This window comes from Microtus pennsylvanicus, chromosome 3 (assembly GCF_037038515.1).
Source record: "Microtus pennsylvanicus isolate mMicPen1 chromosome 3, mMicPen1.hap1, whole genome shotgun sequence".
In the NCBI taxonomy this organism is placed as follows: domain Eukaryota; kingdom Metazoa; phylum Chordata; class Mammalia; order Rodentia; family Cricetidae; genus Microtus; species Microtus pennsylvanicus.
The window spans coordinates 69555501-69582370 of NC_134581.1; the positions used below are offsets into that span (position 1 = coordinate 69555501).

The 26870-nt window shown below is 44.4% G+C and overlaps 2 protein-coding genes and 1 long non-coding RNA gene across 5 annotated transcripts in view; 2 read left to right on the plus strand and 1 right to left on the minus strand.

Annotated features, from left to right (window-relative positions):
• Pou2af2 (POU class 2 homeobox associating factor 2) overlaps window positions 1-6629 on the plus strand; it is a 42375-nt gene extending 35746 nt beyond the window's left edge. The window contains exons 3-5 of the mRNA XM_075967575.1: window positions 2053-2095; window positions 4857-5155; window positions 6228-6629. Coding sequence (XP_075823690.1) covers window positions 2053-2095; window positions 4857-5155; window positions 6228-6629 — 744 coding nt within the window. The remainder of the gene's footprint in view (window positions 1-2052; window positions 2096-4856; window positions 5156-6227) is intronic.
• A 5164-nt stretch (window positions 6630-11793) lies between these two features.
• Window positions 11794-17355, minus strand: LOC142846076 (uncharacterized). Its single transcript, XR_012910022.1, has 3 exons — window positions 17076-17355; window positions 15460-16953; window positions 11794-15118 (listed from the first exon to the last, which is right to left on the minus strand). It is a non-coding gene; the product is annotated as an uncharacterized LOC142846076 (long non-coding RNA).
• A 2-nt stretch (window positions 17356-17357) lies between these two features.
• Window positions 17358-26291, plus strand: Pou2af3 (POU class 2 homeobox associating factor 3). 3 transcript variants are annotated; one of them, XM_075965918.1, is made up of 5 exons: window positions 17358-17443; window positions 18798-18892; window positions 22673-22727; window positions 24047-24276; window positions 25687-26291. In XM_075965918.1, exons 2-5 carry the CDS (start codon window positions 18833-18835, stop codon window positions 26056-26058), a joined length of 717 nt encoding a protein of 238 aa, XP_075822033.1. In that variant the 5' UTR covers window positions 17358-17443; window positions 18798-18832; the 3' UTR covers window positions 26059-26291. The 3 variants fall into 3 exon arrangements, with proteins under 3 accessions (XP_075822033.1, XP_075822034.1, XP_075822035.1); XM_075965919.1 differs by lacking the exons at window positions 17358-17443; window positions 18798-18892 and adding an exon at window positions 21576-21648; XM_075965920.1 differs by lacking the exons at window positions 17358-17443; window positions 18798-18892; window positions 22673-22727 and adding an exon at window positions 22966-22995.
• The last annotated feature ends 579 nt before the right edge of the window (window positions 26292-26870 follow it).

Here is a 26870-nt window from a genome sequence, read left to right on the forward strand (position 1 = left end):
CCTAGCTTCTACCAACCAACCTTGATCCCTAATCTTGAGGTTAAATCATTCACAATTTTCTTATCTCCATATGACCCTCACCTCATCTGTATCACTGAGTGTCTGTTTTTTTAAAAAAAATAATAATAGTTGTTTAAAATTTTGTTTTTATGTAAGCAGTATCCACAGAAGCCCAAAGGAGGACACCAGATGTTTTGGGACTAGAGTTACAGATGGTTGTGAGCCACCATGTGGGTGCTGGGAACTGACCCTGAGTCCTCTGGAAGGCCAGACAAGGCTCTTACCTAACACATCATCTATCTAGCTCCCCTTCTCTTCTGATAAGGACATCAGTCATATGGGCTTGGGAACCGGTCCTAATTCAACATGACCACATCTTAATTTAAGTAATTATACCTTCAAAGATCCTATTTCTAAATAAGGTTCAGTTACAGTTACTAGGAATTAAGGAGGGACTTCAATGTTGATGCTCGGCCAGTCACAGGATCGCCTCCAAGTCTGATGAAGTAAGTTCCATACCCAGAAGTGTAAGGACACAACTGACTCCTCAAGGTGTTCTCTGACCACCACGAGGTGCACGTTCCCACAGGGCACACATATATACATACACACACGTACATGCACACACATAAACACACATATACATACATATACATACACATATACACACATAAACACACCATACACATATACAGACACATACACATGCACATATACACATACATACACATATATACATACATATGCACACACATAAACACACAAACACACATTTACACACATACACACACATAACATGCACACACATACACATATACATACAAACATACACGCACACATATATACAGGAATATACACATGCACACACATACACACGCATAAATACATATACACACAAACACACATTTAATAAAACGTAAAGGCATGCAATCTTTCAACAGAACAGTATTCTGCCTACCACTTCCCCACCCTCCACCATCACTGCTCTGTGTGCTCTTTAAGAACTGCATTTCAGCCAGGCGTGGTGGCACACTCCCTTAATCCCAGCACTAGGGAGGGAGAGGCAGGCGGATCTCTCTGAGTTCCAGGACAGGCAGAGCTGTTACACAGAGAAATCCTGCCTCAAACTGCATCTTCTCTCCACAAATGTTTATTATGCCTTTTATGAACCATGCTCTACTTTGAGCGAGAAAGAAAAATCACACTCAGGATTCCTGCTCTCCGTGGATTATTTACTTTGCATAAAGACCCACAATAAAATGTAGCCATTCAGGGTTGAGGCCAACTGCCAGTCGCATATAGGAATGCAAACACACTGATATATATGTGCATATAAAACACTGTCTAAGATATTTTATGAATGAGTATTGACACAAAGAGTAAAACACAGGATAAATCATTCTGCTTCATCTAGCTAATGCTTCTTAGCATATCTATCAGAACCTAAAAATTTGGTTTCTCTCTTGCAAAACTTTATTCTCTTCTATATAATAAACTTATATTCTACTCTAAATTGTCTTCCTCCAAATCTTCAAGTAACATTTCTAAGCATCAAAATATAAGAGTTTAGAGAGTGAAGAGGTAACTCTGTTCATAAACGATTGTCATACAAGCATGGCGACCTCACTTAAAACCCCAAGATTTATGCAAAAAGCTGGGCATAGTATATGCTCACACTTCCATGCTGAGGAGGTGGAGGGGGGAGTTCCAGTGAGCTGGAACTCACTGGCCATTCAATCTGGCCTAATCCACAAGCCCAGATCCTGATGAGAGACCTTATCTCAAAAAAAAAAAAATCAAAAAACCAAAAAGCACGCTAACCAGCTGGCCATCCTGAAGACAGCACCCAAGGTTAACCTGGGTACCTCTGGCCTCCACACACATGTGAACACGTGTGCACTTGTACATGTGCATAAGCACACATGTCCACACCCAGAAAAGAAAGGAGGGAAGGGAGAAAGAGAGGATGGTTTGGAAATATATTCCTAATTTTAAAATTAAATTCGAGCTGTAACTAAGGTTGACAACAGCTGCATTCTGTTTGCCTTCCAGGGCAGTGTCAGCTCCTCCCAGCCTCCGTTCGTCCAGATGCCAGGTGAGACCTTTAATTCAACAAGCAATTTACTGGCTTTTAAGCAGCAACTGAGCATTTGCGTTTTGTTTTCCACCAAGCCCAGAGCTACGCACATGTTACGCAGCTACTGTATCACTGAAGTCCCAACCCCAGTCAAGAGCCGCCGAGGTTCTGATAACCGCCTCATTTTCTCATTTTTGCATCTTAAAAAAAAATCAGTGAAGACAAATCTCACCGAATCATCCTGAGCTTAGTCCTTTAGGTCTTGAGAGGTAGGCTGTTTTCAAAACCCTGCCTGGAAGAAGCTTTTAGGCCAAAGCAATAGTAACCAGGCTCCGGGTATAGTGTTAAAACATCTAAACTTCTTACACCATGATCTGATCGTAGACAGAGGGACAAAGGAACATTAGGGGCAGGGGCTACCTTTATTAAGTACTTTCCATGGTGCGTCACACACAGCGTTCAAGATACTGTATTTATGTCAGTTTCCTGGGTCCCAATTTTGCCATCCTGGGAGGATAGGAAAGGAATATTCTTAATGGTAATAAAAGTGATATACCCCCTTGCCCTCACCACTCACAAGCCACACACACACACACACACACACACACACACACACACACACACACACACAATATTCCTCCAGATCTCAAACTCCAGAGAGATTTAGCACTTTTCAAGTTGCATAAAGCAGGGAGTTCCAAAGCCTCCCGTAACTGAACGACTCTTGTATTTTCCCATCATGTTTACTTCCATTTGAATTTGCTTGCCTCTGCTCTTTTGTACCAGAGGGAGTATCTGCCGATTCTCCTACCTTCTAGAATGTGTCTCCTCTTCTTTAAGGAGAAATGGATACACTGGGTAAAGCAGAGGCTTTCCCTCACGGTTGTTTTTATTTTGAAATTAGAACTATAACTCCGTCATCCTGCGAGTCCTATTTACCTTCTCACTCTGTTCTCTGCCTGCACCAATTCTTGGGATGTCTTCATGACATGAATTTTCATTTGCACGGATTTCTGTTCCCGAAAGGGTGCTGATAATTAAAACTGTCACCACAGAGTTCAATTGTGCAGGCACAGATTGGATATTGGTGAATTAAAAATGAAAGCAGCGTAGCGAGTCAAAACCTGCTAAAGGGTTTGCTGGGGAGATTGTTTGCCCTAGTGTGCCCCCTGCACGGAGTGTTGGATGCAGCATTCCACGCCTGGGTCTCCAGACCAGACACTGCATGAGATCTGCTCCACCACCACGGGACTTTTAGACCCACTGGGAAGATAGCTGTAGCAGTGACAGAGTAAAGAGCAAAATGTAAGACGCCACATTGGCTGGAAGGGGCTCAGGCTCTCACTGTGACAAGCCACCAAGAAAAAGATCCCAATGATCTTCATTCCTCTTCTCTCTAAAGAATAGGCCGGGACAGGGACAAAGCTCAGTTGTAACCTCCCATTGTTGAGGAAAGGGACGAGGGACAGAGACGGCATCTCCTCCACATCTCAGCCCTTTTGCAACCACCCTCTACTATATGGACTGTACAAGTGATAAATTACACAGACCTGGAGTCCGTGTCCCACACGGATTCTCGAAAAGTGTTGAGCATCTCTCCTCTCTCTTGAAACCAATTGGTCTTTCTTAAATAAGGTTCTTGCCAGTTTCAGTTTTCCCCTCTTCGTTTTAAAACCTTATTCAAGCTGTCTCCATAATGTCCAAAGTGAATGAGGGATCCAGTGTGACCACAAGGGGGCAGCAAATAACACTAGAAGCGTCAAAGCCAGACGTGTGGCGGGATGGGTATTGTTTTTTCCCAAAAATTGACTTTTCTACAACTACACTGTCCCATGGCAAGTCATCACTTTATGCCAGCTGGGTGTGAGACAGGTGGTGAAGATCAGTGCGCAGAAGAATCAGAAGACAGCACTGCTCTTGGCATGAGGTTGGCTGTGTGATATCTTATCTAGAGAGACATTACCTCCTATAAGAAGCCCAGAAGCAGCCACTTGGAAACTGTCCTGTATGTTACAGGATGCCGTTCAGAGGCTGTGATAAGATCTTTATAGTTCATTGGAAGGCATAGGTTCCAAATAGCCCAGCTTCATTCTGTCGCTGCAACAAATGCCATGACCTAAAGCAACTTTTAGGAGGAAAACACCCTTTTCAGCTTCCAGATTCCTGTCCATCACTGAGGGAAGAGGGCCTAACTCTGCAGGCAGGAACTAACTCAGGCAGGAGCTTGGAGCAGAAACCATGGAGGAATTTTGGTTACCCTTTTGCTACTTTTCTTCCACAGCCCAGGGCCGCCTGCTCAAGGAATGACGCCTCCCACAGTGGGCACCCCCTACATCAATTAATAATCAAAGCAATCCCTCACACACATGCCCACAGACCAACCTGATAAAGACACTTATTTGAGACTCTCTAAGCCATGTCATGGTGACAGTTAGTATTGACTAGGATACCAAGGGGCTCTTTCACTTACCTCTCTATGCCCCTCTTAGAGAAGCATCTGGCCCTGGAAGATACTTGATACATCATTATCTGGGTAAAGTTATTGTACATCTAACATGAATTCATCCCTAAATCCAGGGTGAACTTTAAGCATATCTGTTATTTGGGCTGAAACAGTGATGCAGGAATATTGTACACCATTCAAGACATGGATATTTCTTTGTCAACGACGTCAGGCACATGTGGGTACCATCTTTTCACGGGGTACCAATGAAGGAGCTGCAATGCTCTGAGCTTCCAGCATGAAACTTTTGCTCACTTCTTTTTCCCTTGGCCACAGGATCGCCAGTCATGTCAGGTTACTACGGTGTCAGGAGATCTTTCCTGTCTGACTCCGACTTCCATAGCAGCAAGCAGTTCTCAAACGACCTCTATCCCTCCGGCGTGACTAAGCCCTTTGCCTGTGAGTCCTCAGCTGGACAGAGTCACCCGGGCCTGCTGGAGTCCTACCTGGCAGAGCCCTACGGAGACTACCGCCCACCAGCGCTGACCTCCACACCGGGTTCCCTGTTCGGCACCTCAACTCTGCCTCCGCTCCTGCCACCTCCGTTCCCCGGCGATCCAACTCACTTTGTGTTTGTGAGTACGGTTATTTCAATGTGCAGGGAGGAAGGGGAGGCCCCAGCTCCGGTGGCCCAGCCCTCATATGCGGTAACCAAGCTGAAGCCAGAGATAACTCACCTGGGGATTCCTGCTCTGCTCTGCTCAAACCTGGAGGTGCCCAGTCGGGCTGGATCTGCTGGGACACTTCTGAGGGATTCAGGCCTGCACAAAGATCACATTAACCAAGGCATCGAAATTGTCTAGCTAGGGTTTCGAATCAGGGGCCCTGTAAAGTAGAATTCAGGCTCCTCTTGTTACTATCCTGTTTGCTGAATGCACCGCACCCTGTTAGAGTAAGACTTGTTTAAGCCCATGGACCCTAAGAAGCAAATGCTGAAGGGTCCAAACTCATCTTCTGCTCCCTTGCCATTCCCTCTGCTCCAGCTTCCCCCGGAAGCCTACACACACACACACACACACACACACACACACACACACACACACCGTGTTCTCTCTTGATCCCTCCAAAGAAATAAGTTCAGAAAGATCTAAAAAAGCTGCTAATACTCCTTTTATAGAAAACCTTAAAGCCTCTTGGCACAAAGGAATGAATCGCTGAAGGTGGAATTTTAGACAATGAGGGTGGGTCAGGGAATTAGCCTTATTTTGTGACAAGAATTTTCATGGGTCTTTGTTCATTTAATATTTGCAGCAGCTCGATTTGGGGCCCCATTTCACAGACGAAGGGCTCAGAGGGTGGTAGGTGGTGCGGTGAATGAACTCAGTCCACCCCAAAGAAAGTACTGTTGAGGAGGTAGGGAGTCCCTACCCCACATCATTGGAGGACTACCCTAAACCAGAATCAGGTACCGCCTTCCCCTGCTGTGTAAAGAGGAATGCAGGACCCAGAGAAACATCCCTGAGTAGAAATTAACCCAGATTCCCCTGACTTGAGTCAAACAGCAGAGGGTAAAGTTGCCCAAAGGCTAGGCTTCCGCGGCAGCGAGAGGGTTTGAAGGCTTCTCTGGATGTCTTGGTCCAGCAGGCAGCGCTATATCCTCCGAGCATCCCTAAAAACTAATTTCCATGCCTTTACCATTCTCCTCAGAGAGACTCCTGGGAACAGACGATGCCGGATGGACTCAGCCAACCAGACCCTGTGCCTGCTGAGGTCCTGCAGACCCTGCCACCCAGCACCAGCTGCCTCTCCCAGCTGGAGTCAGGAAGCAGCAACCAACACAGGAGCATGGGATGGGGGTCATCCCTGGCTGGGGCTCAGTCCTACTCGCTGCATTCACTGGAAGATCTGCACCACACGCCAGGGTACCCCACCCCGTCTTCATACCCCTTCACTTCGTTCATGACCATGTCAAATGACCTCCCGTCCAAGGTGGTGCCCCTCTCCCCAGAGGAGGGGTCAGACACCTCTTCCCTTCACGATCCTTCACCTTGGACAAAAGAAGATGGTAGCATGGCCTGGGGCTCTTACGAATGCCGGAGAGCCTACTGAGACTGCAGGCCAGGGGACTTCTGCATTCTGATGGAAGTTGGATTCTGTGTCCACAGATTCTAGGTGTGCTAGCTCAATCAGAACTGAATTCTGAGTTTAAGTCACAACTCTACCCAGTGCTAGTTGACAACGGCCTTTATCCCTGCTTTTATCCATTGTAACACCCCTGCAAAACACTACAATGTCAACCAAATATTTTTGTTGCTCACATTCTGATGAGACAGCCTTACAGGGAGGCCACTTTAGAACTTTGCTAACCCAGTTTATTCTGAATTTTCTGTTATCTTTGAAGCAGCATGTTTGGCATTGGTTATTTTTCTTATATTACATTAAAAACCTTTATCCAGATCACAAAACACAATGACTTTCCCGTCTAATTTTTATTAGTTATAAAACTGTGTATTTAGCAAAAGAAAAAGGAAATGGTATAACGCAGCTTGGAGTGCATAAAACTCATTTTATATGTCGTGTGACTTTAAAGTGTGTAGTGTTACACACATTCCCATATTACAGGGACTTGTAAAGATCCAGTAAAAAATATGGCACCAGATACAAATGCTTTATTGTCTATAAAATAGGATGAGGTCAGGAGACTGGCTTTGTAAGTGTAGAGTCTTACCCAGGGTGTCTAAATGTTATTTCAGAATCCCCCACCATAAAAGGCTGATCAATGAGAGCCTCAGTTAAACTAGGCAGAATCTGACTAATGGAATCAATTTATAGTTCCCAGAGTGTCTGCACGCAAAGGGAAGTCAATGATCAAAACCCAATTCATGTATTTCAAGACTAGACTGTGGCAAGCGAGCAGCAAACAGGACACCAAGAGGCAAAGGGGCAATGGGGATGGGCATATTGACAGGCAAGAGTCATCAACAGCGTGTCCAGTATTTACCAGCTATACAAAGGAAGTCCTCTGTGGCTTTTCAGGGAGAAACGGAGAGCATTTGCAATCTACAAATATAGAAACAGACATCAGAAACAGGAATCTGCCCCTAGAAAGTCTGAGGAGTGTGAATCCCTTTGCTGAGTTGAGTAATCTCCACCAAGTAGAGTGGTTACTTGCAGGTCATGACCCTCACAAACGACCCCCACCCACCTTGACTTTGTGGATGCATAAACCAAGGCCCATAGGTGACATTACATACCTCCTCCCATCTTCTACCACAGCCATTTCTTTACTTCCTTCTGACATCTTTGAGAACCCTCTGGTCCCTTGTGTCTCCTAGAAGCCAAAGCTCCCATTTCCCACCGAGGTCTCTAAAATTCCTTTTTGGCCCAGTTCTTCAACAGAGTCCCCAAAGTATCTTTTGCTATTGTCTCATCGTTTACCTCAGCTAGGTGGGGGCAGGGGGTCTTGCAAATTCAAACCTGGGTATTAATTCATACTTAAATGTGAATAGTGGTTTTGTCTCCTGTCCTAGTCTTCTGGCGGTGTTTCCTGTCTAAGTAAACCACCCCTAGCTCACGGAATACCAACAGAAATGCTGAAGTTAAAACCCTTCCTCTTCCTTGTACTCAAACCTCCCAACTTGGAAAGTATTCATGTGGGAACAAAGGAACAATGAGCTCCGGTGGCTGTCGTGTAACACCCTCACAGGTCCCCTGCCGACTTCCTCTCTCTCCACGGCTGCTTTTGGACAGCCCTAGATACACACATACATATGTGTAATGAGCACATCTGCGGGAGAACAATGTGAGACTTCAATACACATGCTCTAATTTGCTGTCTGCTGCTGTGATAAATACCATGGTCAAAAGCAACTTGAGTAGAAATGGTCCTTACAGTCCATCGTGAGGGGAAGGCAGGGCAGGAACCTGGAGACAAAGACCATGGAGGAACCCTGCTTTCTGCCCTGTACCCCAGGCGTCCCTCAGCTTTTTGTTTTGGTTTATACACCCAGAACCTCCTGCCAGGGGTAGCACCACCCGCAGCAGACTGGACCCTCACATATAAATCCTTAATCAAGAAAATGGCCCCACAGACTTTCCTACAAATCTATCTGATGGAGGCATTTTCTCAGCTGAGGCGTCTCTTCCAGATAACTCTAATCTGTGTCAGGTTAACAAAAAACTAGCCAGCACACTGCACGAACATCATACAGGGATCAGATCCTGGCAGTCAGCGTATCCGTGGCTTCAAACATTTATCCTGTCTTGGTCATAAAACATTAAAATCCTTTCTTCAACAATTACAATTTAAAAAATAAGGGGGAAATCATCTCTTCTAGCTCTTTTGAAATATTAACTCTGTTACTGTTGATGGCAACTCTTCTGTGTGACAAAACCTACCTATCCTAATGGTAACTTTGTACCAGTGACCAATTTCTTTCATGGTCCCCCCCTTCCCCACCTCAGTCTCTGTTAATCATTATTTCTATAAGGTCAACTTTTTATACAATGTGTACAAATGAGAGATCATGCAACACTTGTATTTGGGCTCCTGGCGTGTGCCCTTAAGGTTCATCTATATTGTCACAAATCACAGAACTTGTTTATGGTTGAATAGTATTCGTGTGTGTGTGTGTGTGTGTGTGTGTGTGTGAGAGAGAGAGAGAGAGAGAGAGAGAGAGAGAGAGAGAGAGAGAGAGAGGAGAGAGAAAGATAGAGAGAGAGAGAGAGAGAGAGAGAGAGAGAGAGAGAGAGAGAGAGAGAGAGAGAATTTTCTCTATCTGTTTATCCACTGATGAACACTTAGGTTGATTACAACTCTTTAATAGCAGAGATCCCTCAGAACATTAGAAACACAACTTCCACCTCACCCAGTACCTGGGTGTGCACTGGAAGTGGAGGTCGATCTGAGCTCTGTTCTACTCCATGTGTGCTCACCAAGAAAAGGGCAATGTCTGCTACAGTAGAGGAGAGCTATTCTTTCTGAAGTTCTGGTTCCCAGTAGCCCTAGAGAGCCTTTGTTATCCTGTTACTCAAACCTGAGCATCAGGCCCCACACCAGAAAGAAGAGACCTGGGCCTTCTGTAGATTAGGGATCTTCATGAGGGCCCCAGAGTCAGTTTCTGGATCGGTTGTATAAACTTTCTAATAACTATAGTTACATAGTACTAAGTAGCAATAGAATAACAGCGTTTCTATATGAGGATATGACATATATATGTCTTATATCTTCATAATTTTAATATTTCTTTGGTTATTATGTTCAATATTCATCATCATGGCTCGCATTTATCTACTCAAACATTATGTTCATTTATCGGGTAATACTCTAAAGATACATTGGTTCTCAAACAAATAGAGCCTGTCAATCAGACCTTGGAACGGAAGAGGAAAATGGAGCATATGAAGATGTCTACATCCTTCTTAAAATCCCTAACTTGCTTCAGTGTCCACGAGGTTAACCTATGACAAGGGAAACATTCACAGCACACACTCCTATTATCCATTGTGTCTGCCCGGCCTGCAGGAAATGGAAGGAGTGAGAATGAGGCTACTAAATTCTAAGTAGTAAATGACTTTATGGATTCTGTTTAGCTTCATGTGTGTCGCTTTCATATATTCTAATTTGGTCCTGTTTTATTGTTTTTGAAATGTCTTATTAAAAAATAGAAACAAACTACAAAGTTATAGCAAACTACAAAGTTATATATATTAATCACATTTCCCGACACTATTTTCTATTCAGCATGTGGCTATTAGCCACACCTTTGCTTGCACAATACCATAATGTGGGAAAAACACATTCTTCTCTCTCTCTCTCCCGCCTCAAACCTGATGCCTTCTGACTCATTACCTCTTGCGGAAAAACCAAAGAAAACTATGAGCCTCTCTGATAATACCAACTCTTTTGGGTCTTGCCAGGACTTTGGACATATTTACATTTTAAATAGGTAAAAATGGTGGTGCCAAGTTCAACCCATTTAAGAAAATACCGGAAATCAAAGATGAAATTTACCGAGCAGCAGTAAGGCTTAGCAAGTGAAGCCTGCTGACCTGAGTTCTAATCCCAGGTCCTACACAGTAGGAGGTGAGAGCTGACTCCTAGAAGGTATTCTCTGACCACACACGTACTATGACGTACACACACACCCCAGATGCACACACCCACACACACAAAAAAAATGCATGGAATAAAATTGTTAAGTGAAACTTAAAATCTGCCTATGCAGAGCCTGCATTTGTAGAAAACCACCCCATGAATCACTGGGAGCAGACAGAGCACGTTACTAAAAGTGTTTGTATTTCTCTGACAATGTAATTCAAACCCCAAAGAAAGAGAGAAGAAAACCACATCTTTACATTGTTTATTTAATAAGTACTTTTAAGTGATCATTATGGCTTTCCACGGATGAGTTAATAGTGTAATGGTATGATAGTCATGAAGTGCCCCCAAAAGCAAGTCCACAGAGGGGAAAGTTCACCAAGGGGAAGAGTAACCTCAACAGTAAGCTCCGTACCTGCATACAGAGATGCAGATACACAGAAGAGTATCTGAAAATCGACTTTTTCCTATATGTAAATATAAATATACAGTCAAAAACAAAACCACTTGTAGTTAAGGTACCAAAATAATAACTGGTTCCAAGGTTTAAGTCACACTGCATTCTAATGATATTATAGCGACTCGCCAAAATTAATTTTAGGTTCAACCACTGGGTTCTGCCTCAAGTGCCCTCTCTGTCCAAGCCATTGTCACACTGCTCATCTTATACAATATGTTCACTAACCACTGACACTAGAAAGACAAGGTGCAAACTCCTACACTTTGGAGAAAGAGTGATCATCAAGAAAGTGGAGGACGCGTCGACGGCTCACTTGGCATCCCTAGCGTTTGGCTTAGGGCGAGGATGCTGCAGGCTCTCAGTAGACCTTGCTTAGATGGAAATAAAACCACTATGAAGATGAACAGCTATTTAGCCCCTGACTCTGTGGATGATAGCTCTCTAAAACAAGTTGACCATGGATGAATATTAAGCATTTGTGGGCACATTCTAAGGATGGGTGATTAAGTATCTTGAAATATTTTTAAGAAGGAAAATTGATGAACTTTTGAAGTAGTACAAAACACATTGGTGAAATATATATATATATATATATATATATATGTGTGCATCATTTAATAATCATGTGTACTATGAGATAGTTCTAAGATGACATATAGATTATTTGTTTGGGGTTTAATATCTCTGGTATGATTAAAACAAACACAATAAATCAGAAACTTAATAATAAATTTATTATTTAAGGTCAAAGTAAATAATAATACATTTTCAATACTCACAAACATTGGCCTCATGTCAATTTAGATATGTGATAACATAAATATCTTTTAACAATAACTTCTGATAAAACAAAACTTACAGATTTACAAAATATAGTGCATTGTCATTAGATTACAAGAAAGAACAGGAAAAAAAAGTTACACATTCCAAAAGGAAAAACTGTAGTCCAAACAAATAATACCAAGGTATTAGACCTTTTATATTAAGAAAAATGAGTTTTCCCCTAACCAACTATCATGACTGGAATAATTCAGAAGATCTAATGCTTAGCAATTCATAAATGTATGATCACTCAGCCATTTTATTCCTCAACCTTGGTGATATATGCACAGGTTTTCATGACAGTATTCTCTGTACACTTTCATATGTTAGGAATACGATACAATAAAAATGTTTCAAGAAAAACAGAAACTTTCTAAGCAGTATGTTATGGTACTTTTCTTGCCTAAATAATAAATGATCAAAGGCTGATTCATCATAAGTTTTTCTTAAAGAAAAAACTGAATTCTGAATATATGCTATGAGGAGAAACTGACTGTGTACAAAATCTTCTATATCCTCCGTCTACTAGCCTTCTCGGTCATTTTCACATGGACCAAACGTGTACCCTAAGGACCAATGAATACTTGTTTCTTCAATAGATTCAACTTTGGGGAACTTGATATTTCCCACAACATTCGGTAACAGTGTCCCAGCATCGGGGTGACAAAAGAACTTTGCATTACTAAAGGGCTATAGTCAAATCTGAAAGGAAGGAAGCACACCTTCCCTTATCCCGAAGGTCTTGTTAATACGAACATGCCTAAGTTTAATAAAATCTGCTTTGAGGGAAAGGCATGGTTGTGTGCAGTGTCATTGGCATACAAAAGCCCATCGATACTTTACACATTAAAAATATCCACCTATCCACTCCAGGGGCTGCTGACTGACTTTACAAAGGTCAGAGATGAACTAAAGGATTTTTGAACTTGCGGCATGGAAAAGCAAAGAACTGAAAAGCTGATTTATAAAGAACAGGGGAAACTACGGACAGTGGCTTCAAGGAAAGAAGGCTTGAGTGGAAAGCAAGCACTGGACTGATTGGAGAAATCAACATATGGTTGTGGAATAAATGGTAAGTGAATATCTGTAAATGAACCCACGATAGGAAAACAGTAGTATGCATGTGGCAGAATAGAGCCATTGCTGGCAGAAACCAAAGTTTACTTATCTTTATGTTCCGGTACTCATTACCACGCTGGTATACACCGTGTGCGCAAGGAACACCTACTTGGATTATGGATCAATCACTCATCACCATATTTAAAGGATTTCAATAATGGCCTTACAATAGTGACACCCATCTCCTCCAAACAGTTTTTCTATGATCCAGCAATGGAGCTACAAGCTAGACAGCCACTGGCCAAGATGTCAGTCCCTCTGAGCATGTCAAGACCCCTTCCAACACTCAACATCAAGACACTGTGTTAAAAGCAAAGGAGCCTGTGACAGCCCATCAGACAGACCCACAATTGTTTTATTACAACCTCAAAGGAGTTGATGGGACTTCGGGGAAGACATCCTAGAACAACAAGCCCCCAGAAAGAGGGTCCACAGTCAGCATAATGAACAGTTTGTCTTCACCTCCAGCCAGTTGCTTCTTCTGGGCTCTATGTTTCTAGAATGTTCTCACATCAATATGCTGCAGTCTTAAGTTCCTTGGACAAAATGATAATGTGGCAAGGACTTTGGGGTGAGACCTAACAAAAGTTTGAACCCCAGTTCTCTCATCTATGTGCTTGCTAAACTTGGCAAGATGGCCATCCCTCTAAATCAGCTTCTTCAACTGTACAGTGGGAATACTACACAACACAGGTCTAGCACCCAGTAACAACAGATGAGAACTTTAATCTCCCATGGGCTGGGAATGCAGTTCAGTTGTAGAGTGCTTTACCCAGCATGCCCTGGATTCTATCTCAACATCAAAATGAATGAATGAATGAATGAATGAATGAATGAATGAATGAATGAATGAGCGATCAATCAAGCAAGCAAGAAGGGTACCCAGTTCTACAGGCATTTGGAATCTCAGGGCAAAAAAAAAAAAAGGCTGGTTTCTCTAGGTTACACACAAGATGAAACATAGCTCCACTGAGAAAGTATTGTCTCTTGCCTCCTCAAACATGGCTTTTGGCTCTGAAATGGCTATCTGAGGTTTTTCAGTTAAAGTAACAAGAATCAAAACTCCTTAATGTCGGATTGACCTGTAGTATAGATGACGGGGGAAGATTCTCAAAACAGGCCTGGGGAAACAGTTTTCTATAGTTGCTTGGCAGCAACAGCGCCACACTCTCACTCTCGGGGACAGCATCAACCCACATCTGTGGAGCAAGCAAAGGCTTCTGGGAGAAAAGGTGCAGATTTCTTTGCTCTTTGTTGTCTCTGTAGACCTCAGGCTTTAAAGGAGCCTGCATCTCCAAGCCTATGTTCTCTCTGAGAACCCAGTCCCAGACGTTGCCAAGGGAGAACTGCGACCTCAGGCCTCCTCAGCCCATTCCTGTGTGAGTGGAGAGCTGAGGAAGAATATTTAGTCTGAAAGAATGAGACAGCACTCCAGAACAGGGGAAAGAGAGGCACATATAGAACCATAGAGAGACAAGAAGACAGGGAATGAAGAAATAAACAGGGAGAAAATGAGGAATAGAAAATATGGGGGAGAATAAACAAAAAAAGCAAAAAAGACAAAAAGGAAAGCTTCTTAAAAGAAAGCCAAAAATAAAACCAAGATTTTTTTTTGGTGGGGGGAGCAAAGGGAAACGCTGCATGGAAGAAGGAAGTGGTACCAAGGAGGGAATTTCTCTCCGTCCTGGGTCCTTCCCTGGTCTGGTCCTTAGGCCTGGCTTTGCAGAAATAGGCTCCAGTGGCTGATATACACCAGCTGGACCGAATACAGCCACACCTCACCCTACCCTCCACCACCAGGTGCTGCCTCGAGTGTACCCAGCCTTGATCCTCTCCCACATATGTGGCTCCACCTGCCTGACAGACATTTCTACCCATGATGCTTTTATTATCCCCAGAGACCCTTTAGCTGAGCTGTTTGTTATACCCTATAGCTAATACACTGCATTTGATACATTGTCCCTTTAGCTGAGCTGTTATACCCTATAGCTAATACACTGCATTTGATACACTGACCCCTTACCTGAGCTGTTTGTTATACCCTATAGCTAATACACTGCATCTGATACATTGTTCCTTTAGCTGAGCTGTTATACCCTATAGCTAATACACTGCATTTGATACATTGTCCCTTTAGCTGAGCTGTTACACCCTATAGCTAATACACTGCATTTGATACACTGATCCCTTACCTGAGCTGTTTGTTATACCCTATAGCTAATACACTGCATCTGATACATTGTCCCTTTAGCTGAGCTGTTTCACCCTATAGCTAATACACTGCATTTGATACACTGATCCCTTACCTGAGCTGTTTGTTATACCCTATAGCTAATACACTGCATCTGATACATTGTCCCTTTAGCTGAGCTGTTACACCCTATAGCTAATACACTGCATTTGATACACTGATCCCTTACCTGAGCTGTTTGTTATACCCTATAGCTAATACACTGCATTTGATACATTGACCCATTAGCTGAGCTGTTATACCCTATAGCTAATATACTGCATTTGATACATTGACCCTTTAGCTGAGCTGTTTGTTTTACCCTTTATCTAATATACTGCATTTGATACATTTTACTTTTTCAGATATTTTTCTAAAGGTCTTTGAAGCTAAAGCTTACTTTTTTTTCATTTCTGAAAACTCAGGGATCAAAGAATAGAAACCCGTACTATCACTTTATCTGCATTCCTAGAAACACCTAGTTGTTTGCAAAGGGGACGGTTCTGTCTCTCTGTGAAGACTTTGCCTGGCCTTCTGCATCACTCCAGTCTCTCCCATTGTTCACAGGTCAGAGAGCAACTCAGGCAGTGCTCGCAAAATACCTATCAGCACAGGCCCAAGCTCCCTGTGAGGGGGTCCGGTGAGGCAGCTCAGACTCCACAACTCCCTACCAAAGACTGGGGTGCAGAGGAAGAGAAAGAAGAAAAAATAAGAATATGGAATGCCCCAGAGCAGTGATGCAATCCCGGCCTGGAGAAATCTCGCAGATCAAGGGCAGCAGTGATGATCCACAGCTCTCCTAGGAGCAGAGAGAGCACTGGTACACACGGACTTCTTGTTGGAAGCCCAGTGTCTGCGGCCTAGCCCGAGGGAAGATGGGTAGAAAGGAAAGGCCAACAGAGGCCAAGCAGGCCCAGAGGAATACGAAGTGCAAAGCTTAGGCCTCTGCTGTCCTCTGGCCTGCAACCTGGGCCCAAAGGGCCCTTTGCTTTGCCACACCCACTTGCTGCCATGTTCACTTTCCAAAACCTGAGATTTCTCCCTTAAAATGCAGATTGGACAAGTGAGAATCCTTGTGGCTAGCCATCCTGGCTCAGGTGATCCCAGAGGAGCAGCCTAGGTCAGTGGGGGTTTCTGGACTGCTTTTGTGGCAGGAACAGGGAGCATCTTTGAGGACACCTGCTCTGTCTGTGGGAAGGTGGACAAAATGTTTAAAATGGGAAAAAAGCAGGGGTCAGGACCCAAAGACACCTCACTCCCTGTTTCTCTGGACTCTCTGTGGGGTGCCTGTGTGCAGGATTTCTGCAGAAGATAGGCCATTTTGTTAAGCCTTTGAATATTCAAATTGAAAGTATCGCGCAATCATTGATTGTCAAATCATGGGTTTCTAGAGGTTTTAAATACTTGGCATGAGGGGGGAAAAACTCAAACCTATACCCGAAGGTATAAAACATTAATTCTGTGTATCTCCTGCTCCAGGGACCTGGGTGCTGCCTCGTGTTTTGTGAAACTTTAAAAATGTCGCATCTCTGCCTTTCTCCCTGCACAGGAGCCCTCCTAGGTGCTGAGTCTCTGCAGCTGCAGCATCCAGTTTCCAGCCCAGCTCCTGCTGACCACGATGTCGGGTAACTCGACTGCTTCTCCAGGGGTCGGGTCATGAGGGCCAGGGGCACTTGGATCCGGTGTATTTCCTCTGCTTTTCCTGCGTATAACAGAGAGTCACAGAGTCAGAGCAGGATAGTCAGGGCCGGGCATGGATCCAGAGAGGGCGCGGGCCCGTTGTGTCGGCTCCCGCTGGGTAAGGGCAGAGGCCCAAAGGCCCACCTGGTTGTGCAGGACAATCGCGTACCCCAGGCCTCTGCTTGCCCCTTCACTTTTCCACCTTGGCGTCCTGGGAATTGCAGGCTCGGATCATGTGCGCCCAGAAGCGGCGGCGGGGGGAGCTAGAGGCTCACCGTGAGCCCGGGACTGGAGCAAGAACGCATTCGGCAGGGAGCTGGGCTGGGGCTGTCTCCGCGTAGACCCCCAAGGCAGCGCTCGCAGCCTACAGATCCCCGGAGCCAAGCCAGGCAGTGGGGATGGGGGTGGGGGAGATGGGGGAAGGAGACCGGAGCGGAGAGGGCGCGCCCTGGCACTGCGGCGGGACATCCGATTCCCAGGATCGGGAAGAAGAATCGCGCAAAGGCTTTCCTGTGGGATCCTAGCTCTCAGATCTGGCTCGTGGGTGGGGGTCTCCCAGCTGTCCAGCCGCGGTCCCAGCACTAACCAGGCGAGGCGCTGGTGGCCTGGCATTGTCGCCGCCAGATACCCAGGCCAGGGACCACTGCGCTCCACCCCTCCCCGTGCTGCTCCCAAGCGCTTGCTCTTGGGTCAAGGTCGAGGCGGGAGTCACCCTGGACTTCTTCGACAAACCCCGCTTGGAAAGGGCATCTACCCGGTCTAACCTGGCCTAACAACCAGCCAGACCTACTCACTGCGCTCTGCACCCAGGCTGTCACAGGTCCCTCCCAGCCGACCCCCGCCTAGCGCGGCGGGCCACTTGGGCTCTCCCAGGCCACCCGGCCCAGCTCTGCGGGCTCAGGGGCGGCCCCTTCCGGAGGGCGGCCTCCAGGCGACTGCGCGGTCCTAGGGAGCCTCGGGATGCCTTTACTCAGAACTGCAGCTCTTGCTGGAGAAATCTCCACAGCCCAGTTCTCTGAGAAGTACCTGTCCCAGAAACCGAAGGAGTGGAAAGAGAGCTACAGGGTCCGAGAATGGAAGGAGAAAAGGGATGAGAAAGAAGGGGAATTAGAAAAAGAAAAGGGCTGACAAGAGGAAATTCTCTGGGCTTGGCCCATTTTCTGGGGGTCACTCCAAAGTACCTCACAGGGTCTGGACAGGCTGCTCAGACCCCTGTTGCTTGTCGTGGGGAGGGGGGGAATTCCAGACCAAGGGCACCACAACTAACGGCTGTACCTCCCCAGAAGCCATGTCTGGCCTGATGGAGGAATACAGTGGGGGCAGAGGAGGTCTCACAATATGTACCTCACATTATGATGCGGTATGGGAGGTCAGTTGCTATGAATCAGAGAGCTCCCCCAGGTCCACAAGCTCAGTCAGAACCCCAGATTTTACTGTCTTAGCCAAAATAGTAGGCTTGCTGAACCTGCCTCCACATTCCAGAACAGCACAACTTGTGCTGAACTAAGAATGAGGCCCAGCCAGGGGTGAATGACTTCTTAGATTCTCAGATGCCCATGGGAACTGTTCCCACTAAGACCCTGAAGCTTGTCTGCACCTTTTCAAGTTCGGGAGAGTTCTCTCTCTCTCTCTCTCTCTCTCTCTCTCTCTCTCTCTCTCTCTCTCTCTCTCTCTCTCTCTCTCCTTCCTTCCTCCCTCCCTCCCTCCCTCCCTCCCTCCCTTTCTCTCTCTCACTCTCTTTGTGTTCTGCAAGGTAGAAGAAACTCGGCCATGGGTAACCTAGCCTTAACAACGGGACCCTCGCTATACCCCTAGATACACAAACTTTGGGGTTGACCATATTCACCCGGTTGCCTCTCCTTGCAGAAAAACCGAAGGTGTATCAAGGTGTCCGAGTGAAGATGACGGTGAAAGAGCTACTGCAGCAAAGAAGGGCACATCAGGCCACCTCGGGGGCAACCGTAAGCACAACCCCTCCCCCACCCCCAGGCCCCGGTTGGCTTCCTTTAGCCCTGTGTCTGGGAAGATGTAGAAGCCGCCCACAAGCACAGCCCTGCTCAGGGATCCTTACAACTTCTCTTCCCAGGTTACCACAGGCAGTCACAAATCATGTGGGACATGGTGTAGGGCTCAGGGTTGTGGGAGGCTCATCGCTCACTGTTGGTAGTTGAGTGTGGAAGGCTTGTTGGTCCTCTGCAAGGGAGAGAGGCAGCCAGCAGGTAAGTACGTTGTTACAGTGTTAAGATACAGCCCGCACAAACTCATAGAAAAATCTCTCCCAGAAACCCACCTAGCTTCTCTGTAACTTAGACTCTGAGGTCATTTTTGTGAAAAAAAAAAAAATCACCAGTCACTGGAAGTCTCCAGAAGAAAAGGACCCTGTCTCTAAAAATACACAGAACTGTTACAAAACTGGTCTGAGAAACCATGGGGTACCCTGCCACTTACAATACACTACCAGAGTGCACAGGGCAGCTGCCGAACCATGTACACTAGGTGTGCTCCTCCACCAGCAAGAAGTTCAGTCTTAAGGGCCTCGGGCACAGGATACTGTTATTGCTCGTGGGCAGCCACGTGTGGGTGTGGAAAGAGGATCAGACAGCTAGGACTCCAATCACATGTGTCAGTTACCACAGGTCCTCGTCTCCATGTGGGGCTGTTCGTGTTCCAAGGAAAACTTCATGGAGGGGACTTTGGCTCCTCCAGCAATTGGAGGGAGACACTGTGGAGAAATGGTGACATAGGTTTCTGAGCCAGAGGAACTGGGGTTAGTTCTCGGTGACTGTGGCTCATGCCCCCTGCACATGAACTTACTCTCTTTTGTCAATTCCCCTCATCTTTTAGCCGAAAGCTAATAAGGCTGTATAAGTACTTAGAACAGAATTCTCCACAGTGAGTGCACAACAGATATTATTTGGGAAAGAAAATTCCAACCAAGGGTGGATAGCCAGAACACACTAATGTATAGTATACCCCTGGCTCAGAACTTAGAGTTCAAGTATATTTGCTGTGAATTTGGTATATAGAGCTAGAAAGATTAGTTCTCTCCGTTTGCAGAATTCCAGGTGGCTCCCTTACATTGCAAAGGGAGATTTGCAGTGTTCTTTTTTAAAGCACTCTTATATATTTATTATTTCATTGGTTGTAATGAGCAGATGACATAAACAGAGCAGAAATCTGTGTTCCTCCATGACAGCGAAGTCTTGAAGTTGACAACAGGCTCAAGGCAGAGACGAGGTGGTCTTATTTTTCAGCCTTGCCTCTCTGAACTCATCATACTAAGCGGGAGTTTAATAACCTCGATGGTTCATAGCTATACCATGAATAAAACTAGGGAGAAGGGAGCTGGAAAGGGCTTTTGCAGACAAAGATCAACCCACCAAGGTGTTTACAATAAAACACAGTCTTTCAGCAGGGAGCCTTTGTACTTGGCAGAGCTCTGCTTCGGCTGTACCGAGAGCGTCTATCCCATCTGGGCAAAGCAATACTGTCCCTGTTCGATCCTCATAGCTGGTGTGACCACTGTGGGCTCCTTAGCAATACCAGGTTCCGGTCCTAAGAGAGTTCTGATTTGACATTTCTGAGTTCCCTCTGAGAATGAAGAGGGATTTCAAAAGCAATGTCTATCAAGAACATACACTGCTTGCTAGAATAGTCTCTACTCTGCTTCTTAGGAATTTCTCACTCATCCCTGCCCTTTCCAGCACTTGAGTAATGAATATAGCGCTGCAGTAGGAGACCCAGACGTGAAATCTCTTTCTGAGAGCAATGAGAAAGATGTCAGATTCTGGGGCTTCTCCAACAGTGTACTAAGTCAGCAAGGGTGTTAGTTACCATCCCAGGGAGAATAATGTGTGCCTGTTCCATGCAGATCTTCCTAGTTTAACAGAGACTGTATCCAATCCATTCTGTGTTAAAGGGTGTCTCTGAGAAACAGTTATCCAAGGAGAGAATTTATTGTGCCAAATATTGCAAAACAAAAATAAGTCTGTTTTGATTTTTGCTATGAAGTCAGAGCAGTAGCTGAAATTTTAAGAGAGCCATCATGAATGGTGGTTACAGACAGAGCTAGATGACCCCAGCCTCTAGTGACCAGAAGAAACTATATGTGTCAGGCTGGTACATTTAATTTTAAAAAGTTATTTCCGCCATATCAAATTACACACACACACACACACACACACACACACACACACACACACCACTTCTTTTACTTTAGGTAAAGAAAAGCTTAAGTTAGTATTTATCTAAAGATAAAAAAAAAATTAGCACTAATTGTTTTTGTTTCTTAATACCCCTGATGTGTTTTTATATACTGTCGATTGTGGATTTGTGTGCTGTTTGAAACCTAAGAGAGAGGAGCTATTCTTTGTATTCTTGGAGCAAAATAGAAAGTGAACTGAGGGCTAGAAAGATAATATCAAGTAGGATATTGTAAACATACCTCTGGGTGATAACAAGGAAGCGAGCAAACAGACCAATGGGGGAAGCAGGGGGTTAAAAACCAGCCCTACAATGAAGCAGATTTTTTTTTAAGACCCATTCCTCCCAAGTCCTCCAGCTCAAACTGCAGTCAAATATTTGCATAAAGAGCAGGTAAAGGCTTCCAGCTTCCTGGTTCATGACATTACACCATGGATCGTTTTCAAAATTAGCACACCTCCTATTTGAGCCATGGCTGGCTGTGCCGTGCCTGCAGGTGGCTCAGGGGACAGCAGTGAGTATATCCCTGGCAGCCCAAGAGAGGTGTGGTGAGTAGCTTCCTAGCCCAGAGCAACAGCACCCAGCGCGTGCTCGCTGGTCCCTTTAAAATTTAAAGTCACCGCCTGAAATCTAAAAGAGAAAAATCCCAAATGGCTCGGTTAGTGTAATTGTCCTTTCAGCTGGTAAAAGGCAAGCTGCTTAACTTTAAGTACTTAAAAGGCTCAGTCTTAGGAATTTTCAGCATTTAGAATCAGTAATTTTTAAAAGTAAATTGTATAGAAAACAGTTTTTTGAAATATGCAAAGAACTGAAATTGTTCTGGCTATGAACTCAAATGTGTATAGGTTCTGAATCACTAAATACTACTTCAAGAAATTATTTTTATATTTTAAAGGCCATAAATGTGAATATTTTAGCATCTCAGACTTAACAAATCTAGAAACAATGTCTCATTATTATTAATTTCTCTAGGGGAAATGAATTGCTAGGACTAAGAAACCAAGTAGTAGATACAAACCTAGAGGAAATGTATTGGCTAAAGTCATAGTTGGATTAAGTAAATGTTAATTCTTATTCATTATAAAATAAATTGATTAATAAAAAGGCTGCTTACTGAGTTTTCTTGTATTGTTATATTTCTGTAACAAAAATTATTTACATTAACCTTTATCAAAATTAATCACTTAACATTTTAGCAAGGAATTTAATGTTAGGAAAAAAAACAAAAACATACACTCCCCAAATAAGCAAATATAGAATCAAATCTAAACTATCATGCTGGTTTTATTTAAAGAAGCCCCATGTTCTTAGAAGAAGGAGTCTGTCTTACCTACCTCAACAGAGCAGAAGGAGAAGCCCCTGCCCAGCTCCCCAGGGTGGACCTGCAGTTAGCGTGCTTGCCCTTCCCCACCCCTCCCACCTCACCCCCCACTCCCGCAGCAGAACAGAAGGAGAAGCCCCTGCCCAGCCTCCCCTGTGCAGACCTGCAGCCAGCGCCTGCTTCCCTTTGCTTCAAGCTTCTCTTCTTGCCTTGACAGCTGTCAGGAAGCAGCAGTATCCACCTTCCAGAACCCAGCACGCCGATGCCTGCAGGTCAGTACAACCAGCTCTCCAGTTGCCTCAACCCCCTGCAAAAGTCCATCTCGGAAGCCCTCAGAGCCTGACTCAGGGGTTAAGAGAGGCACCACCATTTAATTGGAATCCAACCAATCAGAAGGTGACTCCAGATGCAAGCCCAGCAAAGAAAGAAAGGCAAAGTTTTGCCCTCATCCGGTACTGTCTATTCTGTCCCAAGACTTTGTCCTTCATATTTGTCCCCAGTTGCTGGTCTCCAAGCAAGTCAACTCCACTATGAATCAGGGTTTGTTTCAGAATTTTGTTGTCTTTTCTTGGTGCACTGTGAGTTGGGATCAGAATATCCAGAATGATGCCTTTGCTCTTAATCATTTAGCTTCCAGCCGACAGGGGCTCCCTTCCCACTCTTAACTCTCTTCCCAGAACACAGTTCAAACAAGTGTAAGTTTCCCCAGCCCAATATGAATAACTCCATTACATAAACACTCAGCAGCTAAGAATTTAAGGAGGTCGTACAGAAGGAAGCCTGTGCCTATGGCAGTTCCCACCAAATACGTCACTTTAGCTTAACCTGAAAGGAGACTGCGAATTCTCTAAGTCCCTTTAATGGGCTCTCTCTAAACCTCTCCCCTGTGAACCTTTGAGACTAATTATCACACGTGGGGACTGCTCTTATTATCCTGGAAAGGGGGTGACCTGTGTCAGATTATTCCCCTTGGCTTGCTATCGCTTTTGTTTCCTTTGCACTCTCTCCTCTTAACATGTCCACAAATAAGACACTTTGGTTCTGTACTTCCAAGCAAAGAGCTATCGATTTGTACTCTGCTTTCTAGGCTTCCGGTTTTAGTGTATGCATCACTATTAATGTCATTTCTCAAAACCCTCTCCTCGGCAATTTAAGTTGCTACACCAACAGTTTAGGGAAGCAGCAATCCTGAATCAAGAGGATAGTACCAGGTTTCCCAAAGCCCCCAGCAAGTCCATCTGTGGCTTCAGGGAAGTCTCCCTGGACTGCAGATAGAGTTAAGATGTCAATGCTTCCATACTCCAAATAGCAGAGGCATGTGCTCTCCGTTGAATGTTACATTTAGATGAAGGCTAGGCCACTACGCATTGTTTATATTTTACCCTGACCATATTTAGTGTTATCGGACATGTCTCCCTGGTACTTAGGTTAACCCAAGACAACTAAAACAGCCCGAATTCCTAAACTGTTTACTTTTAGAGAATTTCGTCAATCACCATTTGCCCCTAAATAAAATAAATAGGAAAAAAAAAACTCTTTTCAAATCTACTTTGCAATTTTTCAGCAAAAATCATTTCCCTTTCTCTTCTAGGACTGTATTTTGAACCAGAACCAATGTCTTCCACGCCCAGTTGTTTTCAACCCCGAGAATTTTCCACCTGTGTCTCTTGTGAAGAAAGTCCAGGCTGCCTCGACCAGCTCTTTGAGTCTTACCTTCAGACAGAGACAATCCCGGAGCCCTTGCTCAACACCGCACCAAGTGTTCCCCACTATTTCCCAGACAGCTGTCAAGTGGCCCCTTTCTGCTATAACCAGAGCCTGGTAATTCATCTGTATCCTTCCTGGAACCTGATGGTTGCTAACTGTGGGGTAGAGATGCTTTGTAGAAGCGTTTGCATCATCTCGTGAGAAAGCTTACAAATGTTATCAACAAGGAAATAGTCAGGGAAGCATTTAAAGTTCAATGTGTGGGCACCTTGAAAGGCATAAACCTTTGAATACACATTTATAATAATTTCCAAGTAAATGGATATCTGGCAATAAAAAGGTCCCCCTGTGCTACTCAGTTAAGACTGTTAATTTGGAAATCAATAGTTTAAAAAAATAGCCCTTAGATTTTTATGTTCTTAAAATGGATTGAGGCTATATATACATGATAGCAAATATCCTAATGGGGCCTGACTTGAGGGCCGAATTGGCTCTACTAACTGGCTGGTTTGGTCTGCCATAAGCAAAGCAACGTATTTAAGGCTGAGAAAGTAAGGCAGTGCTGTGGTGTATGCCTTTAATCCCAGCATGTAGGAGGCACAGACAGGATTAGGAGTTCAAGGCAAGTCTCAGCTAAGTGCTGAGTGGAAGTACAGCCTAGGCTACAGGAGACCTTTCCTCAAACAAAGACCCAAAAAGTCCTAATCTTTGAAAGAATTTGGATTTTTTGTTCTTAATGGATCTCAAATGTTCAGAAATAGGTTCTCTTTAAAATGAGTAAGATTGTTTCTATGTTTTAGAGATTTGTAATTTTTAAAAATTTTAAATGTAAGGCTTTTTTTTCTTTTAAGAAGAAATGTGAATACATTTCTCTTTTAGTTTGTCAAAAAGTCTTTATAATGGAAAGACTGAGTTTAGAGAAGACTGGAAATTAACTCCACAGAATGCATGTCTGCATGGGGAACTAACACCCGGGGTCCGCTCCGCTTCCAAGATTGATGATTTTAAACTTGTTTAAGATGTGCTAGGTCTTTGGCAGCTGGGAGGGGGGAGATACAGTGGTGACAGAGGATGGGTTTTCTTATCTTGGGGTGTTTTTGATGGGCCCTGGAGGCCTCAGTCTTTACCTTTGTGTGTTTACCTGGCTTCTCATGGTCAAGGGTGTGGAGACACCTCCAAGGTGCCACCTGCAGCTTACACTGTGGCGTGCAGCAGGATCTGAAGTGCAGGTGACCCGAGACACAGTGAGATTGTGTGGTTTAAGAACAAAACATCCTGCAAAGTATGGTTTTAACAAAGGAAGGCAGTGAAGCAAGGCAATTGATTGTTGGGGAAAAGAAAGGGGAGTATAGGATGTAGTGTCGTGAAATCACGCAGTCAGCAAACGAGATTACTTCTAAGGATTTAGTGGACAGCTTGAAGCTTATTTTTACCCCTGATTTTCTCACTTTGCACAATTAAATCCACACTTTTGATCCTGTCTAAGTTACCAAGCTTTTCGTTCCCTGGTTTTCATTTCTCTAGATTCCAGGATCGCCTTCGGATTCCTCCAGCCTCTCTGGCTCCTTTGACTGCAGCTACTCGCCAGCTCAGCCGCCTTCCTACACTCCAGAGAATTATACTTCTCCGCCTTCCCTGGATTCCCTGACCCACAGCCTCCCGGAGGAAGGTTACACATACCACCACCTTTGGCCTTCCCACTCCCAGGACAACCACTTCTCCCCAGCCACCCCTCCGGTCTGCTACTGGGCATCCTGTGAAGCAGAGCATCTGGATGCCCTCAGAACCTCAGAGTTCTTCTACCCCAGTACAGACTATGTGGACTTTGCCCCCTCGGCAGCCATCACTGGCGATTTCTATAAGAGGGAAACAAGCTGTGATATCTGCTACAGTTAGTAAAAACCGCCCTGGAGCGTGCCGTGGGCACATCTGTTTCTCTACCGCATCTAGATGTAAACATTCAACCCTTCACAAAACAACCCACGTACGGTTTACATCTCAATGTTTTTAACCTCCTGATACTAGTGTAGGGATCGATAGAAAGCCTTCAAACTGGTCTTGTGCCACACTTATTTTATACACTCACTGATAAAAGTTTTTGTATGGAATTTTCCCCATGCCTTGCTTCTCGATGTAACGAACAAACTCTTTTATAAACTAATAAATAACTTTGTATAATATATTTTGTTTTTTTCAATTCGCAGTAATAGTATCGTTTGATTTCAATATTATCAGTTAATCAGGAAACCGCTAACTATAATTGAATAGTTTCATCTAACTTAGGTGTGCATTTAAAATTATTCTAATATGATGAAATGCCGTGGATGCCATGGGATAGAGGAGTCGGGATTGCTAAGAGGCTGAGAAAGGAGAAACCTGCTTTGGCTAATTAAGAATGTACATCTTGGAGCAACATCAGACAAAGATACGATGAGTCATTTGTCTCTTTTATCCAGCATTAGTCAATGGAATGTTAATGTGGCCAAAAGCACACACTTTACCTACAGCAATGCTGACTTTGAGGAAACTCTCTTGTGTTTCCAAAATACTGTTTTGTAAATTTTCTCAACAAATGTTGACCTTCTTTCTCTTGACATCTGCCATACAGTAAATCCAGTGCAGACTTCAGATTTGTGGTTGTCTTCTCTTCCTGAACTCCTGCCTTAGATCCTTAAATACATATACCACATGCTTACACGTGTGTGATT

Bases quoted from the DNA above. Each gene is read 5' to 3' on its own strand.
- Pou2af3 (XM_075965918.1), top strand. From the start codon at position 18,833: ATGACGGTGAAAGAGCTACTGCAGCAAAGAAGGGCACATCAGGCCACC. The intron at 18,893-22,672 runs GTAAGCACAACC...TTGCCTTGACAG, and splicing joins AGGCCACCTCGGGGGCAACC to CTGTCAGGAAGCAGCAGTAT. The intron at 24,277-25,686 runs GTAATTCATCTG...TCATTTCTCTAG, and splicing joins TCTGCTATAACCAGAGCCTG to ATTCCAGGATCGCCTTCGGA.